This window comes from Myotis lucifugus, unplaced genomic scaffold, assembly GCF_000147115.1.
Source record: "Myotis lucifugus unplaced genomic scaffold, Myoluc2.0 scaffold_45, whole genome shotgun sequence".
In the NCBI taxonomy this organism is placed as follows: Eukaryota; Metazoa; Chordata; class Mammalia; order Chiroptera; family Vespertilionidae; genus Myotis; species Myotis lucifugus.
Genome location: NW_005871093.1, coordinates 6,696,286 through 6,719,887, shown reverse-complemented (window position 1 = coordinate 6,719,887; position 23,602 = coordinate 6,696,286). Strand labels below are relative to the sequence as shown.

The 23,602-nt window shown below is 59.6% G+C and overlaps 1 protein-coding gene across 1 annotated transcript in view; it reads right to left on the bottom strand.

Annotated features, from left to right (window-relative positions):
* Positions 1-831: 831 nt before the first annotated feature.
* The window catches only part of LOC102428580 (ras GTPase-activating protein 4), a 23,974-nt gene continuing 1,203 nt past the window's right edge, over positions 832-23,602 (bottom strand). Inside the window, exons 2-22 of the mRNA XM_023753422.1 lie at positions 23,521-23,583; positions 18,841-18,942; positions 17,342-17,455; positions 16,832-16,893; positions 15,582-15,711; positions 13,739-13,820; positions 13,023-13,154; positions 12,696-12,787; positions 11,349-11,466; positions 10,947-11,097; positions 10,572-10,636; positions 10,168-10,280; positions 9,736-9,928; positions 9,363-9,500; positions 8,668-8,812; positions 8,258-8,427; positions 5,951-6,088; positions 4,728-4,863; positions 3,650-3,770; positions 1,639-1,703; positions 832-1,477 (exon numbers count right to left, since the gene is read on the bottom strand). Of these exons, the coding sequence (XP_023609190.1) occupies positions 1,356-1,477; positions 1,639-1,703; positions 3,650-3,770; positions 4,728-4,863; positions 5,951-6,088; positions 8,258-8,427; positions 8,668-8,812; positions 9,363-9,500; positions 9,736-9,928; positions 10,168-10,280; positions 10,572-10,636; positions 10,947-11,097; positions 11,349-11,466; positions 12,696-12,787; positions 13,023-13,154; positions 13,739-13,820; positions 15,582-15,711; positions 16,832-16,893; positions 17,342-17,455; positions 18,841-18,942; positions 23,521-23,583 (2,452 nt within the window). The 3' untranslated portion in view covers positions 832-1,355. The remainder of the gene's footprint in view (positions 1,478-1,638; positions 1,704-3,649; positions 3,771-4,727; positions 4,864-5,950; positions 6,089-8,257; positions 8,428-8,667; positions 8,813-9,362; positions 9,501-9,735; positions 9,929-10,167; positions 10,281-10,571; positions 10,637-10,946; positions 11,098-11,348; positions 11,467-12,695; positions 12,788-13,022; positions 13,155-13,738; positions 13,821-15,581; positions 15,712-16,831; positions 16,894-17,341; positions 17,456-18,840; positions 18,943-23,520; positions 23,584-23,602) is intronic.

Below are 23,602 nucleotides of genomic sequence, written 5' to 3'. Positions count from 1 at the left end.
GCCGGGAAGGGAGAAGGGTCACCCAGCCCTGCAAAGAGGCTCACGAGGTCCATAGACGGTAGCATCGCAACCAAGAGGCAATGAACATGCAAGGGGGTGGGTTGGTGGGCTTCTTGGAGGGTCCACTGTCCCCGTCAAGGCTGAGGCCAGGAGAAAAGGTCAAGATGGCCTCAAAAGCCATGGGGCAGAGGGAAGGAGGCAGCCTCTGTCCCTTCATGTCCCCTTTGCTTCCTCTACCCGCCCTCAAAGATCCCAGTATGCAGCCTGCCCGATGGCCTGTCCCAGGACCTGCTGGTCACTGCGGACTGCCCCAGCCTAGGACCCACAGGCAAGGCTCTGAGCTTGGTTGGATGAGAGTTTTAGAGAACCTATTGGAAGCTCCTGCCCCTTCCCCATCTGTTAATTATGTTGGAGGTTACTGTGGACCTAGAGCTGGGTCGGGAGGAGGGCAGGGAGGTGATGACCAGAGGGAGCCTTGCTTTGAAGGAAGGGTTGGCTGGAGGAACGCTGGCAGGGCCAGGCCACGGGAGTCGGCATTATGAGTCTTCAGGACACTTGGAGCCTGTCGGGGCTGCAGGGAGAGCACAGGGGGCGAGCCAGGGCAGGCTATGTGGCGTGTGGGGGATGGAGGAGTGGAACCCAGGGGCAGGTGGGGATAGCAGCTGGGAGGACAACGGAGCCCCCCTGGGAGGGAGGGAAGCAAGGAAGAAGGGATGGGGCTGCAGAGGCTATGGGGGCTCCAGTCCTTGGCCACCTCCCCCACCTCCCCGAGCAGCTGTTTGGGTCCCGAGGCCCACTCCTTCCTCTGGCCCCCACATGAGACCCCAGAGCCACAGTCACAGCAGGTTTATTGTTGGCGACAGAGCACTGCGATGCTCTCCCGGGGGCGCGGCCAGCGGCTGTGAGGCGAGCAGGTGGCGTGGTGGACAAGAGCCAAGTGGGCGCTGAGGTCAAGGCCTGCTCTCCTGGGCTCCGTGTTCCCGCCCACCTCTCTGCGTAAGGAAGTGCCAGTCCCCTGGGGTGTGGACCATCTTAGGAGTGGTTTCTGGCTGGGTCTGCCCTGGGCAGGAGTGGAAGGTCCTTGGAGAGTCTGGGCTAGTGGCGGTGAGAGCTGCAGGGGCTGCAGGGAGCAGCCAGGCCTCTCGGAGGAGCAGGAGCCCCGGGCTCCCCTAGAGACTTCATGTGGGTGATGATGGGCCAAAGCCGTCAGCTTTGGACTCCTGGTTCCCCTGGTCCCTGGTTACCAAACTCACCCAGCCCAGGAGAGACCCAGGCCCTGCTCCCCAAGGAGAGGGACTGGGGTGAAGGGCTGAGAATGCACCAGGGGTGCTTGGTGAGGGAGTGCAGGCCAGGCCTCACGTCTGCAGCTCCAGGAGGCAGTTGGGCTCTGAGGCCGGGGAGCTGGCGGGGCTGCAGCTGTGCGCCTCCCGGAGGTCCTGCAGCACCTGCAGCAGCTGGGCCAGCCGGTCCTCTGGTGCTGAAACAGGTGCAGTTTGAGGGCAGAGCAGGCTGGGCCTCGCCTCCCAGTGCTTGTCCCGAAGGTCAGAGGGCCCCTGGAAGTGGGCCTCAGGAGCCTCACCTGCAGCATCCCTGAACGGGGCTCAAACCACCGAGAGAGTCCAGATGGAAAGGACCTACCTTCACCCGGGCCTGTGAGCGTGGGGCCTGCCCCGGTGCCTGCACTCAGCTGCTGGTGCTTCTCCCTGGGGGAGGACAGAGAGGGCTCTGTTGCCCTTGCTGGGAAGGCTGGGTGACCCAGGGTGGGCCTCCCGAGCCGCAGGGGCTGACTCTTTCCATCTCTCGGGAAGAAACCTGGGCCCAGGTCTTGGCCCCTGGTCACCTCCTGCCTTCCCTCTTCCAGCCTCCTCCTCTGGTCCCCCCCCTCCCCACTGGCCTCAGCAGAAGGCACTTGGGAAACCAAGTTCGACCACGGCGCTCCTGTTTTGGAGGGCCCTTGGGAAAAGAGCCCGCTGGGGCCTGAAATTCCTGCAGTATTAACTGGCCATGGAACGGGCTAACTGGCCTGGAGACAGTGACATTTTAAGCACGTTCCTAACTGGTTGTCCCCAGTCCGGTCAGGTCTGATCCTCTGTGCGCCTACGTGGAGGGAGGGCGAGCGGCCGCATGGACCCCCTACTTGGAAGTTCCTTATTTGGGAACCCCTGGCTCAGCCCTAGGACGGTCTCCCCGGTCTATTTTGGGAGAGATGTTTCCCTCGGCCAAGGTCTAACAGGCTCTGCCTCCTCCGCAGACACCTGCTCTCCTGCTTCTCTCGGGGCAGTCTCCTTGGCCTTGTCCCACGCGGCCCCCACTGCCCAGAATACCGTTCCCTGCTTCCCTCTCTACGAGATCCTGCAAGCCTCACAGACCAGCTCAACCGTCACTCCCTCGCTCCGCCTCTCATGTTCTTACTCAAATTTATGGCGGGGCTGAAACGTGAAAGGCACTGTTCTCAGTACTGGCATTAGAGCAGCGAATGCCACAGGCCTGCCCTCAGCAAGCTCAGTGTAACTGAGACAGGCAAGACACGAGTAAACAACACATACGGATGAGCTTCATAAGGTTCTAGAGTAACAGTGGTCAGGGAAGGCAACTCCGACAGGTGGCCTTTGAGCAGAGGCCGGATCAGGTGAAGGAATAAGCCATGTGAATACCTGGGGAAGAGCCTTTCAGGCAAAGGACACAGCAAGTGCAGAGGCCCACTTGGTTTGTATGTTTAGACATAAAGTGAAATTCAAGTGGAGCCTAGACAATGATGATGATGATGAGGAGGAGGAGGAGGATGAGGAGGCGGGATGAGAGGTTGTAGGGTATAGTCACAGGAGTGAGGGTCCAGGTGGGTGAAAGAGTTAGGTCTCTGGAGTGTGGAGCTCAGGAACAGAGCGACAGGGTGGTGGCTGCGTCCTCTGGGTGGAGGATGAAGCCAGATCAGGGGAGGAGAGAAAGCCGGGTCAGAAAGGAGGTGGCTGCTGAGTGACCTGGAGGCCACTGGGGACTGCAGTTCACAGGGAAGTGAGTGGGTCTAGTCTGACAGCATGGGCTTGAAGGACTTTGAAGAGGTAAATCCTGGAAGATAGAGGAGGAACATGGACAGCCACCCCCTCCAGGCCCAGGTGTGGGAGTGCAGGGGACAGACCTGCCCAGGGAAGCAGTGACACCAGGAAGCACTGCACCTCTTTGAAACACCTCCATGCTGGACCCCCAGAGATTCTGAGTCATGGCGTAGGGCCAGGGCATCCTGTTTTCAAGTTGTTTTTGAAAAGCATCCTGTTTTTTTTCTCCACTGAAGCCAGGGTGGAGAACCACTGAATTAACTGAGATGGCCATGGAACTCGGAGAGCCGGCTGAGGACAATGCTGTGCTCTGAGGGCACCACGAGAAGGCTGGACAGATGGGGAGTCTGGTCAGCCTGCCCCTGGGGCCCTCACCCTAACGTGAGCTGGCCTCATGCTGTAGAGACCCAGGGCAGGGGCCCTCCCCAGATGTGGCTGCCAAAGCCAAAGGGTACTGGGCATGAGTAGAAGGGAGGTGATCAGCCACCGTGGAGCAGTCCTAAGCCTGAACCCCAGCTCTGCCCACCCCCGGCACATTTCGGGGTGGCACGAGCTCTCGCATTTGGGGCTCACTGCCCCTGCACAGGCTTCCTCACCGCAGTGCAGCCTCCATGCCCAGCAGGTGCCGGTAGATGAGTTGGGCCTCCAGGTCATGGTCGAGAGGGTCATTCCATTCCTGCAGGGTCACCCGTGACCGGGTCCTATCACAGCCCAGATCTGGGGGCGGAGAGAAGGTAGAGTTTCAGGCCGGCATTGTGAGTGCTCCTGTCCAACTTCCTGGCAGTTCAGATGGGAAAACTAGGCCTAGAGAGGGACAGGGACGGACTCAGGGGGCCCCAGGGCAGGCTGGGCTGGGAGCATAGTCTGGAAAGTCTGGCCCAGGGCCTACCCAGGGCTCCCCACACTCCCAGGGCAGTAGCTCCTCTCTCCGGTTCACTCCTGAGCCATGGGGTACCTGACTGCAGAGCGTGGGAGTTGCCCAGGGTGCCACTTAGGGAGCTGGACCACTTTCTAGAAGTGCCTGCCTGGAAGCAAGCAGAGAGCATCCTGGGAGGTGATATCATGGTGAGGGAACCAGCAGGGGGTTTGTGCCTTGGGATGAGCTGCCCGACCACTTGTTGGCCTAACCACCTTGGCAGAGGCATCTGCCCTCGCTACGCCTCGGTTTCCTCCTCCATAAAATGGGGCTCCCGGGCTCTGCCTCATAGTGCCCTGGGGAGCCCCACTTCACCGACGACCAGGTTATCACTGGGATGGGTATAGTCAGAGGCTGCAGGCGAGGCCAACCAGCAAGAGACACCCTTGCAAAGAGCTGCCTGTTTCCACCCTCTGTGCAACCTCAAGTCCAGGACTGGGCTTGTGCAGGTGGGTCAGGTTCCAATGGCCTCTAGCCATGCTAAAGTAAAGTTGTTTACATTTAATTAAAATTAAATAAAATTTAAAAGTACTTAAAATTCAGTTCGTTGGCTGCACTGACCACAGTTCAAGTGCTCAATAGCCACTTGTGCTTGAGGTAGATACACACCATTTCCGTCATCACAGACAATTCTAGTAGAAGCTCGTCGGTGCCATCCCTCTAGTGCCCAAGGCCCAGGGTCCCCCCGACCAGCTCCAGTGCCGGGCTGCCCGCTGTGGACAGATGCAGCCCAGCAGGGCCCAGGCCTTCACTCCCACCTGTCTTGTCCTTCTGGTGGCAGCAGCTCCACTTGTCCCCGCGGAAGACTCCAGGGTGGTAGGAGCCCAGCAGGCCAGTGTTGTTGATGCTCACCTTCCGCAGTGCAGACAGCCACTGGTTCAGCTCGTTCACACACTGCAGGGACCAGAAGTGGGGGGAAGGGGGCTGATCAGAGGCTGCCCCCTCCAGGCAGCCCTCCCCGCTGGAGCTCCTGTGCCACTCAGGACAACATGCTCCCCGCTAGCACACTCAGCAGCTTGGGGTGAATGAGGAAAGACTGCCTTCTCCCAGTGGGCCCAGCCCTCGCCCGGGCGCCTGGCTTGATGAACAGAGCATGGGCTGGATTTCAGCTGCCACTGGCCCCCATGGCCATGCACTTGGGTAGTCCACAACCTGACAACCATATGCGGTGGCCCTGTTGCCACCACTTTTCCCTGAGGCTCTGCACTCTGACCCAACAGGGACCCGTAGTGGGCGGGGCCCTAAGGGACAGGTCTGTGACCTCCTAACACCTGCAGGACTGTCACTCCCCGGGAAAGCCAGGCCCCTCCAGCTTCCTGCTTGTGTTCTCCCCCTAGTGCTCCTTCCTTCACCTGTCTCCTCTCAAATGCCAACCAGAGGCCCTCCTGACCACGCTTTATGAAGCAGCACCCCTCCCTGCCGCACCCCCTTGACCCTTCCCTATCTCTCTTAGTCTCCATTGGTTCCCTTCAAGGCACTATTTGCCACTTGCCATTGTAAATATTTATTCTTTATCAGCCTATCTTCTTCCCTGGAATATAAGGCCCATTAGGGCAAGGGCTCTGTTTTGTCTGCTGCCCTACGCCCACCACCTAGAACTGGAACCTAGCAGGTGCTCAATAAGAATGAATGGATGAGTTAATCCATCCATGAACAGAGAAGGGGATGTGAGAGCATGCACCCAGAGCCACACACATGCATAAACATGATTGTTATGTGTCAATATGCACATACACAGAAACACAGAGGCACCAACCAACTCAGATACTTGGAAGTACAGTTTCCCACAGATGTGTGCCCTGTGCAGCTGGACCTACATGGGGGTGCCTGGGCCGGCCCACGGAGAGACACACACTGCACTCACATCACATCTCACATACCTTGCTGTGCCTGATGTGGCTGGGAGATTCATTCATTCCAGACCACCCAGGGGCCACCCACAGCACCCTTCCCCCAGGGCACCCCCACCCCATGGCCACACCTTGCATTGCAGATAGGCGGTCTGAGGCCTGCCTGTGTCGTCCGTGTAGATGACCTGCATGACGTGTGAGCTGCCAAAGCTCTTCTCCTCCACCTTTTCTGCTGCCCGGATGTTGGCTAGCTTGATCAGGGCACTTTTCTGGGAAGGGGAGAGGGAGGGAGGCTCAGGGTCTTAGTTGAGGCCATTCCAGTTCCTATCTTTGGGCCTCAGTTTCCCCTTCTGCAGCACCAGGGGTTGGTGTGGGGGACCCAGAGTGCCTCTCTCTCCAGGAGCCTGCTCTGGGAGTGTCCTCAGCCAGGACAGAACGCAGACAGATGGGGCCCAAGTGCCCAGCCTCCCAGAGGCTCCCTGCAGTCCTGGGAGGTGTGAATTTTGGAACGTTTCTAGGCACCCAGCATTCCCCGGGGCTGGAAGGTAATGCCTGCCATGGGCCAGGCCATGTGCCTTTGCAGTTATTAATTTCCCAGCTCACCTTTATTTTCCCAAGCTCTAAGAGTCATATTCCACCTCTTAACACCCCTCCCACCATCACAGAATCTAATGAGATACAAATGGGGCAGAGAAAAGCTCTGGATGTGGAATATCCACTCCCTGAGACAACTCCAATCGGCTCAAGCTGAATCTATGCCACTAGTCCCAGACCCTGCTCTCCTTGCCTCTTGCATACCCTCCCATCAGAAATCACCAGGCCCCACATCACCCAAATGACCAGTCCCATGGTCCTTGGGGCAATGCCCACACTCCCAGCCTGGCGTCAAAGCCCACCACCCCCACTGGCTTCAGTGGCAAGCAGAGAGGGCAGTGCCATCCCTTGGAGGAGTGGGAAGACGTGGGGAGCCCTGGAGACACATGTCTGAGCTGTCTCAGGTTGGGGCCACCGAAAGAACAGAAGGGACAGCCCAGAGGATGTGGTGCCCAGGCCTGCTAGAGAGGAGGCGGAAGGAGGTAGTGGAGGGTGACACTGCACAGGGGGATACACAGGATTCGCCCACAGAAAGGCATCTCCAAGGAACAGAAAGGGCCCAGAGTAGGATGAGGGAGGGCCCTGTCAGGTAGCCAGGCTTTGCTGAGGCTACAGAAAATGTTGAGGGGAGCCAGGGCTGGGCAGTGCCCAGAGTAAAAAAAGCTAGAAAGTGGGAGGCCTAAGCTGAGGGGTCACCCCAGGGAGCTCCTTGACCCCCTCAAGTATTCCCGGGGTTGGATAAGGGGCTGGGTGGGGGACCCCCAGCCTGGCCAATCCCGGACCTGGTTAGCTGGGGGGGCAGCTAGCCAGCAGGGGTCTAACCGGCCCAACCAAGAACTGTTCCCAAACTCTTCAGGGGAAGAAATGTGCAAAGGGGCCCACCCCAGGGGCCACAGGTCTTCATGATCTCGCCCAGTCTTGCCAAACTGCGGCTCGACAAACTGCGGCTCATGAGCCACATGCAGCTCTTTGGCCCCTTGAGTGTGGCTCTTCCACAAAATACCACGTGCAGGCACGCACGTACAGTGCGATTGAAACTTCGTGGCCCATGCGCAGAAGTCGGTATTTTGTGGAAGGGCCAGTATTTTGTGGAAGAGCCACACTCAAGGGGCCAAAGAGCCGCATGTGGCTCATGAGCCGCAGTTTGTCGAGCCGCAGTTTGCCAACCACTGGTCTAGATCCTGCTTGGAGCCAGGAGAAAGATCATCTCATTTGATCCTTAGAAACTTGTTAAAGAGGGACCACTATCTCCAATTACAGCCAAGACACCAAGGCCCCGAGAGGCTGAGACACTTCCCCTAGGTACACAGGGCTGAAACCCAGGACTCCCCTCAGCCCCTCTCTGCTTCCCTGCTCTCCCACTGATGCACCTCTCAGCCTCCTACCCCACTGATGCACCAGACCAAGAAGCCAGAACTGGATACCATATCAGCTACCTGCCCCATTCCCCCTTCACCGAGGAGCTTCTTTCTCATGGGTCTCTCCCCACCCCCCAATATGTTTTTGATTTTAGAGAGAGGGGAAAGGAGAAGGATAGAGAGATAGAAACATCTCTGCCATTGATCGGCTGTCTCCTGCATGCCCCCTACTGGGGATCAAGCCCACAACCAGGGCCTGTGCCCTGACTGGGAATCGAATCAGCGACCTCTTGGTTCATGGGTTAATGCCACACCGGCTGGGCTCTCCTAGGTCTTAGGTGATTTTGTAGCTGCCATCAGAAGACTAGTCCTGCCTGGCTTTCTTCTCTGATCTTAGTGGACCCTGGGATGGGCTCTGAGGAAGAGACAGGTGCTCCAGGGTGATACAACCCCTCAGAGCCCCACGTGCCTGCCTCTCTCACCCACCTTAGAGCTAGGTGTCTTGGCAAAGCTGAGGGCCTCCGTAGTGAGGGAGAAGTAGAGCTTCTTGAAAGAGGAGGACATGAGGGGGCCCTTTCCCTTGGTCCTGTGGATGAAGAGTGGCCCCTCCTTCACTGGCGGCATCTGCAAGCTTAGCGCCCTCTGCAGGTCCAGTTCTGCCAGGCCGGGTACGAATGGCAAAAAGTGAGCTCAGTGGGGTGGGCAGCAACAACAGCAGGCTGTGGGTGGAGCTTCCAGAGGCACAGGCAGGGGCAGGGCCACGGGGGATGGGGCAGAGCAAACGTGATTAGCAGCTGTGGGTGCAGCCAGAGGCACAGAGGCAGATGGGGCCACAGGACTGGTGGCAGGTCAGATGCAAACAGGGTACTGTGGGTGGGGCCTCCAGAAGGGCTCACCTTCCTTCTCCTCGATGTCCACCAGCTTGGTGATGAAGTCCTTCAGCTGGGCCACGCCCTGGCGCACAGTGGGCTGCAGCGGCTCCATCCAAGCCTCCTTGGCCCTGGAAGCCGGCGTGTCCATGTTGCCCACATTCTGGATGGCCTGGAGGTGACAGCAGGGTCAGGGGCCAAACCACTGACACCCCACCCCACCCCCACCCCCAGTCTGTGCTACTCCCACAATAGAAATGAGGCAGAGTCAGCATAGGCTCTGCTCACAGGCCCACTCCCACCCCTCCGGGGATCCAGGGTAAACAGATCACTACGTTTGAGACATTTAGGGCCTGATAGTTGATACTACCTACGCCCAACCTACTGCCCTTCCTTTGCACGTCCTATATCAGACTCTGCCCCACGGGGTATGCCGGCCCAGCCCAGGGCTGGACAGATAGCCTGAGAGTAAGCAGACATGGGGTTGAAAGGCCCGGGATTCACCACCCACAGGCTGTGTGGCCCTGGGCAACCTCCTTCCCCTGCAGGCCTATTTCCTTACCCATGAGACTGGGTAACCGTGGAAAAGCTTTGTAAACTGTGCCCCGTGAGAGGATCAGCAGCCCAGGCACAAGGACTCCCTGGAGCCAGTTGGGAACACAGTGCATCTGGGCGAGGACCCCCGCTCAGCACCCAGCTGGGCACCCCGCCTGCAGCCTCACCTTGGCCAGCAGCAGCAGCGTGCGGCTGGTGCGGGCGTCCGCGTGCCGCTCCCGCAGGTGGAAGAGCTTGGGTGCCATGATGGCGGGAGAGACGAAGCGCAGGCACAGGAAGCTGGTGACGGCGATGAACGGCACGTTCTGGAGGGGTGCGGGAGAGGAAGAGCCGTGGGCTGGACTCCCCCAAGCCTGAGCTCCGGGAGCCCCTTTCCCTTCCGTGCTGTCTCTCCCCCTGCCCCTGCCCCTCTTCCTGCCCTTGGCTACTAACTCCACCACCGCCACCCCTGCCACCCCTCTCCACGGGGCCTTGGGGCCCCACTGCTCCCCGTTCCCTACCGCTTCTTCTCTCTCCCAGCCCTGCCTGCAGAGGGCGCACCTCGTGCTGGGCGCTGGGGAAGCGCTCCCGCACGCGCAGGAAGAGCTGGCGGAAGGTGGCGCGGACCACGGCTGGGCAGGCTCGAACGGAGCGACAGAGCGCACTCAGCAGCGCCCCCAGGTGGGCGCTCAGCGTCCTTGCGCTCTGCTGCAGCACCTCAGCCTCAGTCTGTGGGCGGTGCAGCCCAGAGCACCTGCGTGGGCCGAATGCGACCGTCAGAGAGGGTCGCAGTCAGCGTCTGCACACGTAACAGGCAGAGACTCCCAGAGATACAGGCGCAAAAAGGCCATCAGCGGAGATAGGGACACAGAGACAACACACGGGTGAGCAGGTAGATCCAGGCAAAAAGAGTCATACACATATACTTGCAGACACAGCTGACCTCCATCTCCAACCCCCTGCCCCCCCCCAAAAAAAACCCCCCCATCTCACCCTACATCCTTGACCTCCACTTTACTGGGGTCCAGCTCCACGTACTTCTTCTCCTCAAATACCCTGTCGATGATGGGGCCCAGGATGCTGTGCAGATACCGCATCCCAGCCACCTGGGGGCCACCGAGAGCAGCATTGGTCCCGTCTCCTGGCTATCACCCCGCCGCTGGCCTCCCAGCCACCCTGTGCACCATCTGCCTGTTGTATCCATTCAGGACTGGCCAGGCACATAAGGAATGCAGCTCAAACTGTTGCTACATGAATGAATGAATGAGAATGAATGAGTGAATCAGTGAAGGAAGGAACCACTAACAGAAGCCTTGAATTTAAGTTATGTCTCTTGGCCTCTCTGAACCTTAGTCTCCTCATCTATAAAACAAAAACAAGACACCATGCAACCTCACCTTCAGAAAAGACTCCATGGACTTTGTGGCCAGAGAGTTGCTCCGGAACAGGGTGTTTGCCTCATCTATAATTAGAAATTCCAGTGGGTAGAGGGCTGGCTGGGAGAGGAACAACGCTTTGGCGAAGAGGACCCTGGGGTTCTAAGAGGGCCCTTCAGTAAAGAGCCTCCTTGCCATGTCTCAACCCACTGCCTCACCTCTGCCTTTTGCTTTTTCCCTTGCTTCCTAACCTGACCCTTTTCCTCCTAATCAAGTCCATCTACCTCCTACAGGAGGACCTCCGAGATTTCTCCCATCCCAGCATCTCTAGAGTCCTTGGCTCCCTGCTCCACTCTCCACAACACCCTCAGACAGGCCACTCCCTCCGGGCCTCACTGGTGCGACTCAGCTCCAGCTGGAAGAGCAGGTCCAGAAAGCCTTTGGCTAGTCCCTGCCCCAGGAAGAGCTTGAGCAGGTTGGTGGCTACTTCCTGGCGGCACTCAGTGCTGGTCATCTCCTCGATGAGTGGGATCAGCTGTGCTGGGCCCTGCGGGAGGCAGCAAGGAGAGGCGGGGCTGCAGGGTGCACCAGGGAACCCAAACCCTTCAGTCTGAGGACCTCAGAGGGACACAGGGAGGGTGAGGGAGTTTTCCCAAGAGATGGCAAGGGCCCCTGGACACCAGCTAGTTCCTTACCATCCTGAGAACTGGCTCTTGATCCTCAGAGTGGGTTTAGATGGACAGGAAGGCCAGGCCTACCATCCCTGGACCCTCCCTCCTTCCCTAGGGGCCCCCTCACCTGGGTGCCCAGCTTCACCTCTCGGCACAGCAGCTGCACCAGGGGCTGGTAGCAGCCAGAGGGCAGCACCGTCTCGTCCCGCAGCCGCACCTCCAGCTGCAAGGAGCCCAGGTTGCCCCTGGAATGGGCAGCATGTGACCTCTCCACCAGGGACCCTGGGCCCCTCTGCCTCCATCTTCCCTGCTTGGGGCCAGCCTCCCAGTCTTTCTACTGACCCCTCCACCTCTGTTCCCCGCACGGCCCCACCTTCCATTCTTTGCCCAAGTGGTTTGCTCTGTTTGGAAAGCCCTTCCTGCCTCTATACTCATGGGAACTCCATCTGTCCTCAAGGCCTGGCTCCCTGCCACCTCTAGACGCCCGTGGACTCTGGCTTGACCCACAGGACTTGTTGGGCTCTCTGCTGTAAACTCCCAGAGAACAGTTCCTTCATGTACACACTTTACACCGGGAGCAAATCCCCAACCTGCACAACAACCTGCCAAGGGCCCTGAGGCTCCAGCAGGTGAGCAACTTGCCACTTAGATCTAACCTCCAAGCTCCCCTCCCACCGAGGGCACCGACCAGAGCTTAACAGTCTCTGAGGCCCCACTGCCCGCAGCACAGTTCACAGTGGGGCTGCTGGGCGCGGCCTCGCCTGCCGTAGGCGCCGGAAGACAGAGCTGCCTGGGCGCTGGGTACAGCCGTCCGCTCTGCCCTGCCCTATTGAGGGTGAGGATGGGGGTCTGGGGCCTTCAGCAGGGAGACAAGGCCGCACCATCCAAGGTGGGGGGCACTGCTGAGCTTCCGTTTCTGGGTTGAGGGGTGGGCAAGGAGCCCAGAGGGCTTCCTAGATAGGGCTGCCAGATTTAGCAAAATAAAAATACAAGACACTCAGTTAAATCTGAAAATTTAGTATAAGTTTGTTTCAAATATTTCATGGACATACTTACACTAAAAAATTATTCACTGCTTCTCTGAAGTTTGGTTCTAACTGGACATCTTGTATCATCTTGTATTTTAGCTGGCCACCTTATTCCCAGAGAATTTTGGGGCAAGTCAGAGCTCTGGTGCAGGGACACTGACTCCGGCTCTGAGGACCTGAACTCTAGTCTGAGGTCTGCAGAGAAACTTTTAAAGGGAAAGGGTCTGAGGGTTTGTTCCCGAAACTTCCAGACGGCAGAAAGCAGGAGACCTGTCCTGCCTCGGAGCTCAGAGGACTGAGGGAAGGATGGGGTGGGTACGAGCTGAAAGAAACCTGGGGCTGCATCACCTACCCGGCCCCGCCCACCTGCCTGCCTGCAGGAGCCCACGCTCAGCCGCCCCCAGGCCCAGAGCCCCCATCCCAGCCACCAAGTCCCAGAAACTCACTCTTCCCTCCGCCTCTTGGGCAGGTCGGGCTGCAGCTGGAACCAGCCCTCCTCCTGCTGGGCCGCCCACAGTCTCTGGACGTTGACCACAACCTGGGGGCAGGGCAGAGGTAGGGCGGGGCCACACTGGAGCCACACAAGTCTCTCTCGCCAACTACTGTACTTTCGGAGGGTCCCTGAGCACCAGGGAGAGTTGGGGACAGGTAGCTGCTGGTTCTGGGGTGTCCCAGGTCTCCCGAGGGCCCTCTCTGGGAGGTTGGAGGGATGGGTGGCTGGGAGGACAGGTGCTGAAGGTGGCAGGTACAGCCTGGAGGGGCAGGGTGCTCACCTTGCCCAGGAAGTCATTGCGGCTGACAAGGTCCCAGTCCCAGGCCTCCACGCACAGGGCCTCTGTGGCCCCCTCCTCCACCTCAAACTCGAATGTCTCGTTCCAGCGTGGGTAGCATGATTTCTTCACGATCTGCCCAGAAAGTAGGGGGCTGACTCCATGGGCATCCCAGACCCAGCCAAGGGCAGAGCCACCCCAAACAGCTCCCCTGGGTTCCCTGCAGGGACCCTTTCCCAGCAGGGTCCAGGCGGAGGCCCTGCAATAGCAGAGGTAAACACTTCCTGTCCAAGCCCCCACCCATTTCTCAAGTGGGGAAACCGAGGCCTGGAATTAGGCACTTGTCCAAGGCCACTCAACAAAAAAGTACGAGATTGCATGGAAAAGCCGGGTCTTCACATCCTCCCCCGCCGGGCTGAGCCCACCCTCTGGCGGTTCCCGGAGGTGAGGACGGCACTGGAGGCAGCTGTTGGCTTTGCCGCTTGTCTGGGTCCGGCCTGGCCAGGAGTGAAACACGGCGGAGGCCACAGGGGTTGGTGCCAGAAGGGCCGGGACCCGTTATGTGTCCTCAGAGAGGTCACCCTGCTTTTCTGAACCTCCTCTGTAAGAGGGCAGCCCTAGCCTCACCTCGCAGGTGATGGTGAGCAGGTGAGGCAGCAAGGGGCCTGGGTGAGGCCCTCAGCCTCCCTGCCCCCTCCCCAGCCCACAGGCCTCCTCACCGAGGTCTCCTGTGTCCGGCCATTGTAGCGCACACGGACAAAGGGGTCAGATGCACCATTCCGGTCCTTGGGGGCTAGGTCCCTGGGGAGGGGGGAGCGAAGCATCCACTGTCACTCAGCTGCCCCGGCTGTGGGGTGACCGCACCAGGCTGGGAAGGCCTGAGCTCACCCTGCCCCGGGCCAGCTGGGTGACTGTGAGCAGCACCCCTCCCTTTTCTGGACCCTGATTCCCACAGCGATCACCACACGGGCCCCCACACCAGGCTCAGGACCCCCCAGGTTGGAGCCACGGCTCCTGACTAGGCAGCTGCACCTACTGGGGCGAAGGAGGAGGCAGGGGCAGTAGTGAGGCAGCCAGGCCGTGGTCCCCCCACCTCTGTTCCCAGGGCAGCCCTGAGCAGGCGCTGCCCCTCTGAGCTGTGGTTTCCTCACCAATAAAAAGACAGGACAAACCCCGTAACTGAGGTATTGAGCTGGTAGAAGCCTTGCCCTACACACCCCGCCCTACATGAGGGGGTCTTGGTAAGCATCTCTATCGATCGTCCTCTCTCCATAGATGGTCCCTTCCAAAGGCCAAACCTGGCCCAGGCACCCCCCGCATGGCAACTTTGTGGAAGAACAATGCCCACCCCTCTCCTTTTGCTGTAAATATTATTTCCTGCTCTTTCCATAGTGAAGTGCGAGGCCTCTCATGCCTGCTTTTCTTTCTACATCAGAATCATCTACTGGAATTCCAGAGGTTGGTCTTGAGAATCTGCCCAGAAAGAGGAGGAGAAAAATGTTCTTTCTGCCTCTACGGCAAAGGCAGCCTCTTGTGCTGTCCCCAAATCCCAGCAGGGTCTGAGCTGAGCACACGGGTGATGAGTCCCCCACACTCTAAAGAGAGACCCGGACAGACCACTCCCCATCGGGGGACTTGCTGAGAGGAGGCCAGGCTGGCCCAGCCACCATGTCCTGGGCAGCGTGTGAGTGTGTGAGTGTGAGTGTGAGTGTGTGAGTGTGAGTGTGAGTGTGTGTGCGCGCGCCACAGAGAGCCTGGTGCCCGTGAGGCTGAGGAAGGAGGAAGTGTGAGAGGATGACTGAGCATGAGGGGCGGGACTGTGACTGCCCATCACCATCACTTTCCGTCTGGCTGTGCCTCTTCCACATTCCAGCCCAGGACAGAAAATAAAGCCAGGGAAGCCACAGTTCTCATTTCCAGGAGAGAGAGATCTTCCTCCCAGAGAGGCCCACCGCTCCGCAGTGGGGGGGCTCCCATAGGCCGGGGCTGCCCTCCTGCCCAGAGGCAGGCAAGGACCCGGTGGAGGTGGGCTGGAGCCAGAAAGGAAGGCGATTCTCCTGGAGTGTGACTCACACTCACGCTGCAGCTAAAAATACGCAGGGTGGGGGATTCCCTGTCACAGGTGACTCAGGCCCACCTTCCCCTTCTGAGCATAATCCCCCACTTCCCATTGGAGATTTTCAGCAACCTCTTTCACACACACACACACACACACACACACACCTGCCAACCACCACACCAAGCACCTCCTATTGATGTTAAATCCAGGGGAAGGCCAGTCTTGGCACTGGGGCTGTATGATCATGGTTCAGGGTAGCCCCTCACCCCACAACTGGTCTATGATGCCCGAAGTTCCACCATTAGAACATCACCTCTTCCCCTCAGAGTCATGCCCTCCTGAGTGGGGTCATCCCAGAACCTCTCCCGCCAGCCTGAGAGCAGGCTCCTCCCCGGGAGGAGGCCCGGGGCCGGGAGGTGGGTGGGGAGAGGAAGCCAGCATCCACAGTGGGTTTCTCTAGTTTCTTGGGGCCCACGCCCTGCTCCCCACCCGCCACATCTCACCTGGCCTCCAGCACGGAGCAGCGCAGCCGGCCGGCACGGGCCCCCGGCACCAGCTCCAGCCGCAGGTGGATCTCGCCCTGCACCTCCTCATCAGGGTCGACCTCCGTCAGGTGGGCCCATCCACTGAAACCTGTGAGGCTGCAGGTGAGCCAGCGTCCTGGCTCTTTCCATCCCACGCCCTTCACCCTCCAGGCACCACGTGCCCCCTCCTTAGTCCTCTCAGAATCCTCTCAAGCTCCTGTGAGGCAGGGGCTGTTGTCCCCAGTGATGGATGGGGAAACTGAGGCTCAGACCTGTGACCCCTGTATCCTCACTATTGTGTCAGGGTGGCCCTGACCCCAAGTCATCATGGCACTGCCCTGTGTCCTCAGTTTCCCCATCTTAAAACGGGGAGAATGGCTCTTGCCCAGGGATGCTGGAAGGAGAGCCCAGAAGGGGAAGCGACCAGAGAATCGCATCGTTGGGGCCACTGAACCCCGAGGGGCTGGCTGGGGCCTCCGGCAGGAGAGGCCTCTGGCCTGCAGGGGCCAAGAGGCTCCATGAGTCAGCAGATTCCCCCCCACCGCCCGCCCTCGCCCCCACATGCGGGCCCCAACCACACAGACAGGAGCAGGTGTGCCTGGGAGGCCCCTGAGAGTTAGTTGCAGGGGCTCGGGCTGGCAAAGCCGAAGCATCTAAGAGCTTCTGGTCTGAACCCTCATGGGCAGATGGGGACTCAGCCCAGAGAAGGCAACCCCTGCCGCAGGGCGCACAGCAAGGCTGAGACAGGGCTGACCCCCAAAGCAGCGCCAGCATCCTAGGAACCATCCAAGGGGTCTCCAGCCGAGCCCAGCTTGAGGCCAACGGCTCAGGCTTGGGACAGAGAGGCCTGGGGCCAGGCTGAGAGGACCTCAGCGGGTGCAGAGGAGCCAGCTGCACTGGGTGGGCCCCTGCATCTCAGCAGTGAAGCTTAAGGAGGCCCCTTGCGCTGCCGGCAGAAGCCTCAGATCCCACCACGAGCAGCCCTTTTGCTCTGGGGGATGCGGTCCAACCTGGAGGCAGAATGGGGCCCAGGGCACACAGGTGGGTGTACAGGCCTTTCTGGGGAGGGTAGACATGGCTTTCCCTGAGCATCGGGCCTGAAGGAGCCTAGAGCAAGGGTCTCTGAGTAGGGGAAAGGCTGGGACTGGGGAGACCAGTAAGGAGAGAGAGGGGGAAGGCCAGAGGCGGGGAGCAGGAGTGGGCTGTGGGCTCCCTCCTGGGGAACTTACCTTTCGGGTGAGCAGCCAGGGTGTCCTTGGTAAGGCAAACCTTCCCGATAACATCATCCCGGCTGGAGGATGGAGAGGGAGCCAGAGCTGGGCAGTGCTCTGCGGGGAGCCCAGAACCCTCCTCCCACCCAGTTTAGGGCCCCTGTGAGGAACAGGGAGGTCACTTCAGGGGCCTCTCCGAGTAGGACCCATGACCTTTCTGCACATGGACCAACCGTGTGCCCACGTAGATGCCAAGATGCTCTCTGGGTGCCCATTTCCTACCTCACATCCTTACACTCGCATAGCGCACCTATGCCTGTATTCCTACACTTGCACACATATGACATGGCACAAGCACGGTGAATCCACACAGCACACACCCTCACACCCTTCGAGACCCCTCTGGGCGCCCCCTCCCTCCAGGCTATAGAGGATGCAGAGTGACCAGCAGTCCCCGCAGTGAGACGGGGCCAGGGAGGGGCAGGTGGTGGGGTCCAGGCCCCAGCTGAAGAGCGGGGCCCACGTTACCTGAGGGCATCCTCGTCCATGACATAGAAGGCCACCGCATGGAAGGTGGGCGGCAGGTGCACCTGGTACTCCTCACCCCAGAAGGGGCACAGGGTTTTCCACACGGTGGCTGTCCTACAGGAGAGGACCCTCAGACCTGCCCAGCCACCTGCAGGCCCCAGGCTGAGGCAAGGCGGGGCTGGGTGACTGAGCCCACCTTTCCCCACATCCCCTTCCATTCCCAGCAACAACTGCCCTGCTGTTTGATGACATCCCAGGCCCCCTGCCCACCATCAGTCACTCCCTCCTGGCCTCCCTCTCTGCCGGGGTGGGCACAGGGCCGCCTCTGTCAGGCCACTTTACATTTGGGGAAACTGAGGACACAGTTGGCAACACTCAGGTCACACAGCAGGACTCCCTGGCTCCTGATGCTGAACGGACTTGCTGGCTGGAGGCCGGGTGATGGCCAAGCTGACTCTGGAGCCAGACCGTCCTCCTGGGGAGTCTGGGAGCCACGGTCCAGGGCCTCACCCAACTCTGGCCAAACCCCCCCGGATCAGAGCCTTCAACACATGGGACTCAGCAGGGATGTGCCTGGGGGAAGCCGAAGCCGCCAAGGACCCAGGTTAAGGCTCAGGGAGCCACCCAACCACGTCTCAGAGAGGTCACTGAACTCTGGGACTCAGTTTCCCTGCCTGTCACGGAGACAATCGGGGCCATCACGCCCTCTCTTCACTTGCTGTCTGTGGTTGGGAGAGAGTCTGGAAAAAAGATGGGCCCTGCTCGCTGGGGGACGAACTGTGAGTCAGGCACCTTGGCCAGCAGTCAGCCTCGGGCACTCCGCTGGACGGAACCGCAGAGCAGCTCTGGCCATGAAGTCTGAGGCAGAGGCTTGGGTGAGGGAGGGGACTGGACAGCAGAGGCCCTGCCCAGAATCATGAAGCCCGTGGAGAAAGGGAGGCCCAGGGGAATTGGGCCTTTTGGGTGCAGACTGGGGACCCCCAGCCTGGAGGGGAGCAGTTCTTCTGGGGAATAACCACTGTGGGGCTCTCTAGGGGAGAGGGGTCCCCAGGTCAGAGCAAGGGCCAGGGAGGGGAGAAGGACCTCAGGCTTTGGGGTGAGATTTTAGGCAAGTTACTTAGTCTCTCAAAGCCTCGGGGGTTTTTTTATCCATAAATGGGGTTTAATGGTATCAGATGTAGCTCATCGTAAATATTAAATGGGCTAAACTCATTTAGTATGGCGGAGACAGCACTCCCATAAGTGACCGTCTTGTGTGTCACTCCTGGGGGCTGTAAAGACTACAGACCCATCGGTGAGAGGGGCCTATGGCCGAGTGCCTGGCCCGCAGCAGATGCTGGTGCCACGGTCAGTAATTAGCAAGAGGATCTTTCCCACCTCCTAGTAGGTGTGTCAGGGTGCGGTGGGGGCCCAGGAGATTAGGTGCCCCTCGCCACACAATTCCACACCCCTCTGAGGTCTGTGTGTGAAATGGGCTGGGGCTGGGGCTGGGGGTGTACCTGATGATGGGCTCATTGTCCACCTTCACGATGCAGTAGGGGTCGCTGCTGCCGTTGCTGTAAGACAAACAGGCGAGTGGAGGGGCTGGCAGGTGATGCTGCAAGTGGGGTCAAGGGCAGGGCCTCCCAGGCAGCTCCCATCCCTCTGCCAGGAGCCCTCAGTGACCCCGAAAATGACAGTCAAGGCTGAGGCACTGGGTCCTGGGCTGGGGGTGGTTAGGGAAGGCAGGAACCTGCACCAAGGCTCTCGCCCCACCCCTGCCCCACCTCAGGGAAGACAGAAACACCAGGCCAGTGCCGTCCTGTGCACGGAAGGGTAAGGGTCGTTGGTTCAACAGTCACAAGTCACAACAGCCCCGGGCCAGCTCCCTGACACCCCTACCCTCAACACCACAGGCACCCCTGTCACCTCTCCTCTGAGCCTTTGCTCTTGTTCCCCTGCCTGGACTGCCCTCCCATCCTCCCAGCCTCAGCCCCTCCTCTAAGAGCCCTCTCTGTCCCAGGGGCAGGAAGTAAGGTCTCCCCTGTGACCCCACTGCCGGCCGCTCCTCAGTAGGTTTCCCTCCATCCCAGGAAGCTGTGATGTCCCATCAGGTGCTTCCCCCACCTGAGTGACCTGAGGGTAGGGACCATTCTGTGTCCCCAGGGCCCAGGACAAGGCTTGCCATAAGACAGGGCCCTGTGAGTGTTTGCTGAATGAGTGAACAAATACAACCATCTGTCCTCAAGCTCCCAGCCACCTGGGAGCAAAGGGCCAGGAAGGCAAACCTGGGACTGCCCAGTCCCGTCTGTCTCATTGGCAGGGGATTCATGGGGTTGAGGGCAGCCCCAGCCAGGTCCAGGGCTGGTACTGGGCGAGAAGGGGGGTGAAGACTGTCTCCAGAAATGCCCTTCAGGCCTGGCATCCATACAACAGAAGTGTTGGAGCGCCGTCCTGTGCACAGAAGGGTCGTTGGTTCAGTTCCCGGTCAGGGCACATAACCCGGGTGGTGGGTTGGATCTCCTGATCAGGGCCAGTACGTGAGGCAACTGATCGATGTTTCTCTCTCACATCAATGTTTCTCTCTCCCTCTCCCTTCCTCTCTCTCTAAAATCAATAAAAACAAATCCTCAGGTGAGGATTTTAAAAATAATAATTTTTAAAAAGGAAAGGAAGTGTATTTTCGTGTTGTAGGCTGGGGAATTCCAAGCCCTGCTTCCCTTTTCAAAGAGGCTCTTCTTTTGAGGAAACCACTCGACACAAACGTATCCAAAGGCTCTCAGACGCCAACAGAAACTGTCTGCCAAGACTCAGCTTCCCCCAGCTCCCTGGTAGTTGCCCTGGGTCCCCGACACAGGTGAGGGCCAGGCCATGGGAGGTGTTTAGTCAAAGTTAGCCCCGCCCTAGACTCCTCGCTCCTCTACCCGCAACCCCCACCCCCAGCATTTAAGAGCCCACTCCCCCAGCCCCTTGGGAACACCCCAGGTTGCATCCCGCCACACCAAGGCGAGGGGACCCCAGGCCTTACATAACAGGTCCCCGTGTTCCCCAAATGCTGGACTGGGCAGCAGGGCCCAGGAGCTGCACAAGTGTTTGGACAAGAAGCTTGGAGAAACCAGGGACAGGTCAGTGTGGGCTGAGACCTCTGTGGCTGCCCCCCACCTCAGGTCCCTCTCTGCCCTGCTTCTGCCTCCTGCCCTGGGGTTTCCTGGGGGCAGGGAACCTCTTGTGTACCCCTGCGAGCCCAGCACTACCCTCTGCTCAGCTCTCACTCAATGGATGAACCGTGAACACACAGTGAGGTTTGGGGCTCATGTTGTAGTCGGGGCCACGGAGGTGGGCAGAGACCCAGAGGCAGGAACAGACCCTGTGTGCAGGGACAGCGTTGGGACCCGTGCCCTGCCTAGTGGCCTCTGCTCTGATGAGGCCCCTGGGATCCACGACTTCTCCTTCCCCAAGCCACTTGCCGGCTCTGGCCCAGCCTGGCTACTTGCAGGGCCTCTATATTTAGGGCCTTGGCAGTTTCCAGGCTGTGGAAGAGGAAGGATCAGGGCAAACCCTGAAATAGCCCCGGGCCTGTCCCCAGGGTCACTGGGCGTGGGAGCCAGTGGGTCACCGGTCACCATGAGACTCAGCTCCTGTCTGTCTGACCCAGGCACCCAAGGATGGGAGACAGCGGGAGGGAGCATGGCAGAAACAGGCAGGCTCTGAGAGGAACCTTAAGAGAACTAAACACCCATGAGTGAAGTGGCAGGGGGGCAGGTAGCAGCTCTGTCCGCAGGGCTTCCCTCCTCAGAACTGTCTCAGGGAAGATGGCCACTACGATAGGCGGTGAGCTCCTTGTCCTCAGAAACGTGTAAGCCCTGGCTGGAAGGGGGGCTGCTCAGGAGGCAGGCCGGAGGCTGATGAGGCGCGCAGTGAGGTAGGCTCGCCACCCGCCTGCCCCAGCATTCAGGGAGGGCTTCCTGTGATTGCCAAGCGCCTGCCATCCTGGAGCATGGCATTCGTGAGGCTCTCCCCACTGAGCCCACAGCAAGCTTGTGACGTTCGTCCTGCTAGGACTCACAGCCTGTGAGCCGCAGAGTGGGCTTGAATCTTGGCTTCTCTACCTACCGACGTGGCCTTGGCAAACGACTTCCACATCCTGAGCCTCAGTTTCCCCGTCTTCAAACTGGGCACATTATAGGACCTCAACACCTCTTATTGCCCTCCACTTGGGACCAGGTGTCCCTCAGGCTACCCAGAATGTCAGGTCAAATGAGTCATGGTTCCTATCCTCACAGTCACGTGACACATGCAACCCAGGAAAGAGCAATTGCTAGCAAGGGCTCTGCCCTAACTCCAGATGACCCGAAGTCCTGAAGGGTGCAGGACAGGGACGGTGAAGCCTGCACCAGGGCACCAGTAAAAGCCCTTGAGAAAGCTGAGAGGTGTCCTGAAGGATGAATAGGAGTTTTCTGGAGGACTCTGAAGGGGAGTGCTTGAAAGCAGAAGGCCCCAAATACATGCAGAAGCAGGGCTGTGAAGGGCAGTAGCCCAAAGGTGAGCGGCTGGGGGAGGGGGTCACAGCTGGGTTTAAAAGATAGTTGACAGGGTAGAATGGTGTACACCAACCACTATAGGAAAGGCTGAGGAAAGGAGGGGAGGGGAGGTGAGTAGGGCAGGAAGGGGGGCAAGGCAAGGCAAAGGCAGAACCCACAGGATTCGGTGGCCCCACCCCTGGGAATGAAGGCACCTTGCCCAGAGCCCCTCAGCTGTGCAGAGGCAGGGCTGTGCAGGAAACCGGGCACCTTGGCTCCCTGGCAAGCGCTTCGGGGATGGGGAGGGAGGCAACAGACAGAGGGGCCGCTCCTCCCAGCTGCTCCTCCCAGCTGCCACCAGCCAGAGGAGGCCAAGCTGACCTAGTTACTGGTGCCAGTGTGGGGGGTGCTTAGTGGCTGGGTCTGGAGGCTGAGACCCTTCTCAGAGAACATCTGCCGTCTGACCCCAGAAACCACAATCCCAGCCCCCACCCCACCTCCCCCACAAACAGAAACCCACTTTGAGATGGTCCCCCACTACCCTCCCTCACCCATTGCCATGGCAACTGCTGAGCCTGGCCTCATCAGGCCCAGGAGGCCTTGAACTGGAACTGCTCCTGGCGCTGAGTGTACTGGGAAACTCTTATGGGCCACTGTCCGTGCCAGAGAGATGCCCTGGCCCCTTCCTCCGATACTGCCCCCCCCCCCGCCCCTCCCCATCCTGCCACCTGGCTGCATCCAGGAGCCAGATGAAGAGCCTGGGTGTGGGGAGGCTCCAGCCCAGCAGACTTTGGACCCTACGCTGCATTGGGGCTCCCTCTCCTCCGCCCCCTCCTCCAGAGCCCCCAAGCTTTGTGCTCTCTACAGCTTGTATCTCTGAGGCTTCGGGGACAGGAAGCAGCCTAAGGCTGCTTACAAAGGAGCCAGGGATCGAATGGGGCAGCTCAACTCTGGAACCTACTGAGAAAGATAGGACAAGGGGCTCCTGAAATCTCCTCAGACCTGGCCAGGGACCGGGAAAGCCCTAGGTGCCTGCGCCTGGCAGGGGCCCCAGACCCAAGACCCTGCTCTGCGCTTGGAGCCAGCGTTTCCTGTCTCGGAGCCTCGTTTCCTCGTCTGTAAATGTTATGATGAGGACTGCCTTGCCGGGTGCTTGTGCGGATTAGAGGTGACGGCCCAAGTAAAGCATAGGGCACCAGCAACAGCGACTCCCCAGCCACTCCATCTTGCAAGGGTCCTGGCCTCCTGCCCTACCTGTCACCTCTCCAAGCCAGCACCTCCCATCCCAAGTGCACAGCAGGGAGCCCCTGGGTCCCAGGAGCGTCTCAGATGCACACTCCCAGGTACTACGTGTTCAGAAACTACCAAGGAAAACTCATTTCTAGGGGGCACTTTCATCCCCTCCGACCACACCCCCGGCAGTTGACCAAGACCTTGGTAGTCCACCGAAATGCCCCCACCCCCCACCCCCGGGATGTCGCCCCAGCTCCTGTCCTATCAAAGCCCCTTCCCCTCTAGAGCCGTTTGCCCCCCGGTTCACTGAGGCCCCTTACAGACCCCGCCCCCCCTCAACCCCCGTCCGTCCCTGCCACCCCCAGAAGACCGCTCCACGAATCCTCACTGTTCCCATCTCCGCGGCAGGGTCATGCTAAGAGGCGCTCCCGCTTGACACAACCTCACCGTTGCTCTATTTGTGGAACGAACTTGTGGATCTCGGCAAAACTGGATAAAGAGCAATCTCTCCTGCGGAAAGCGGGGGTTT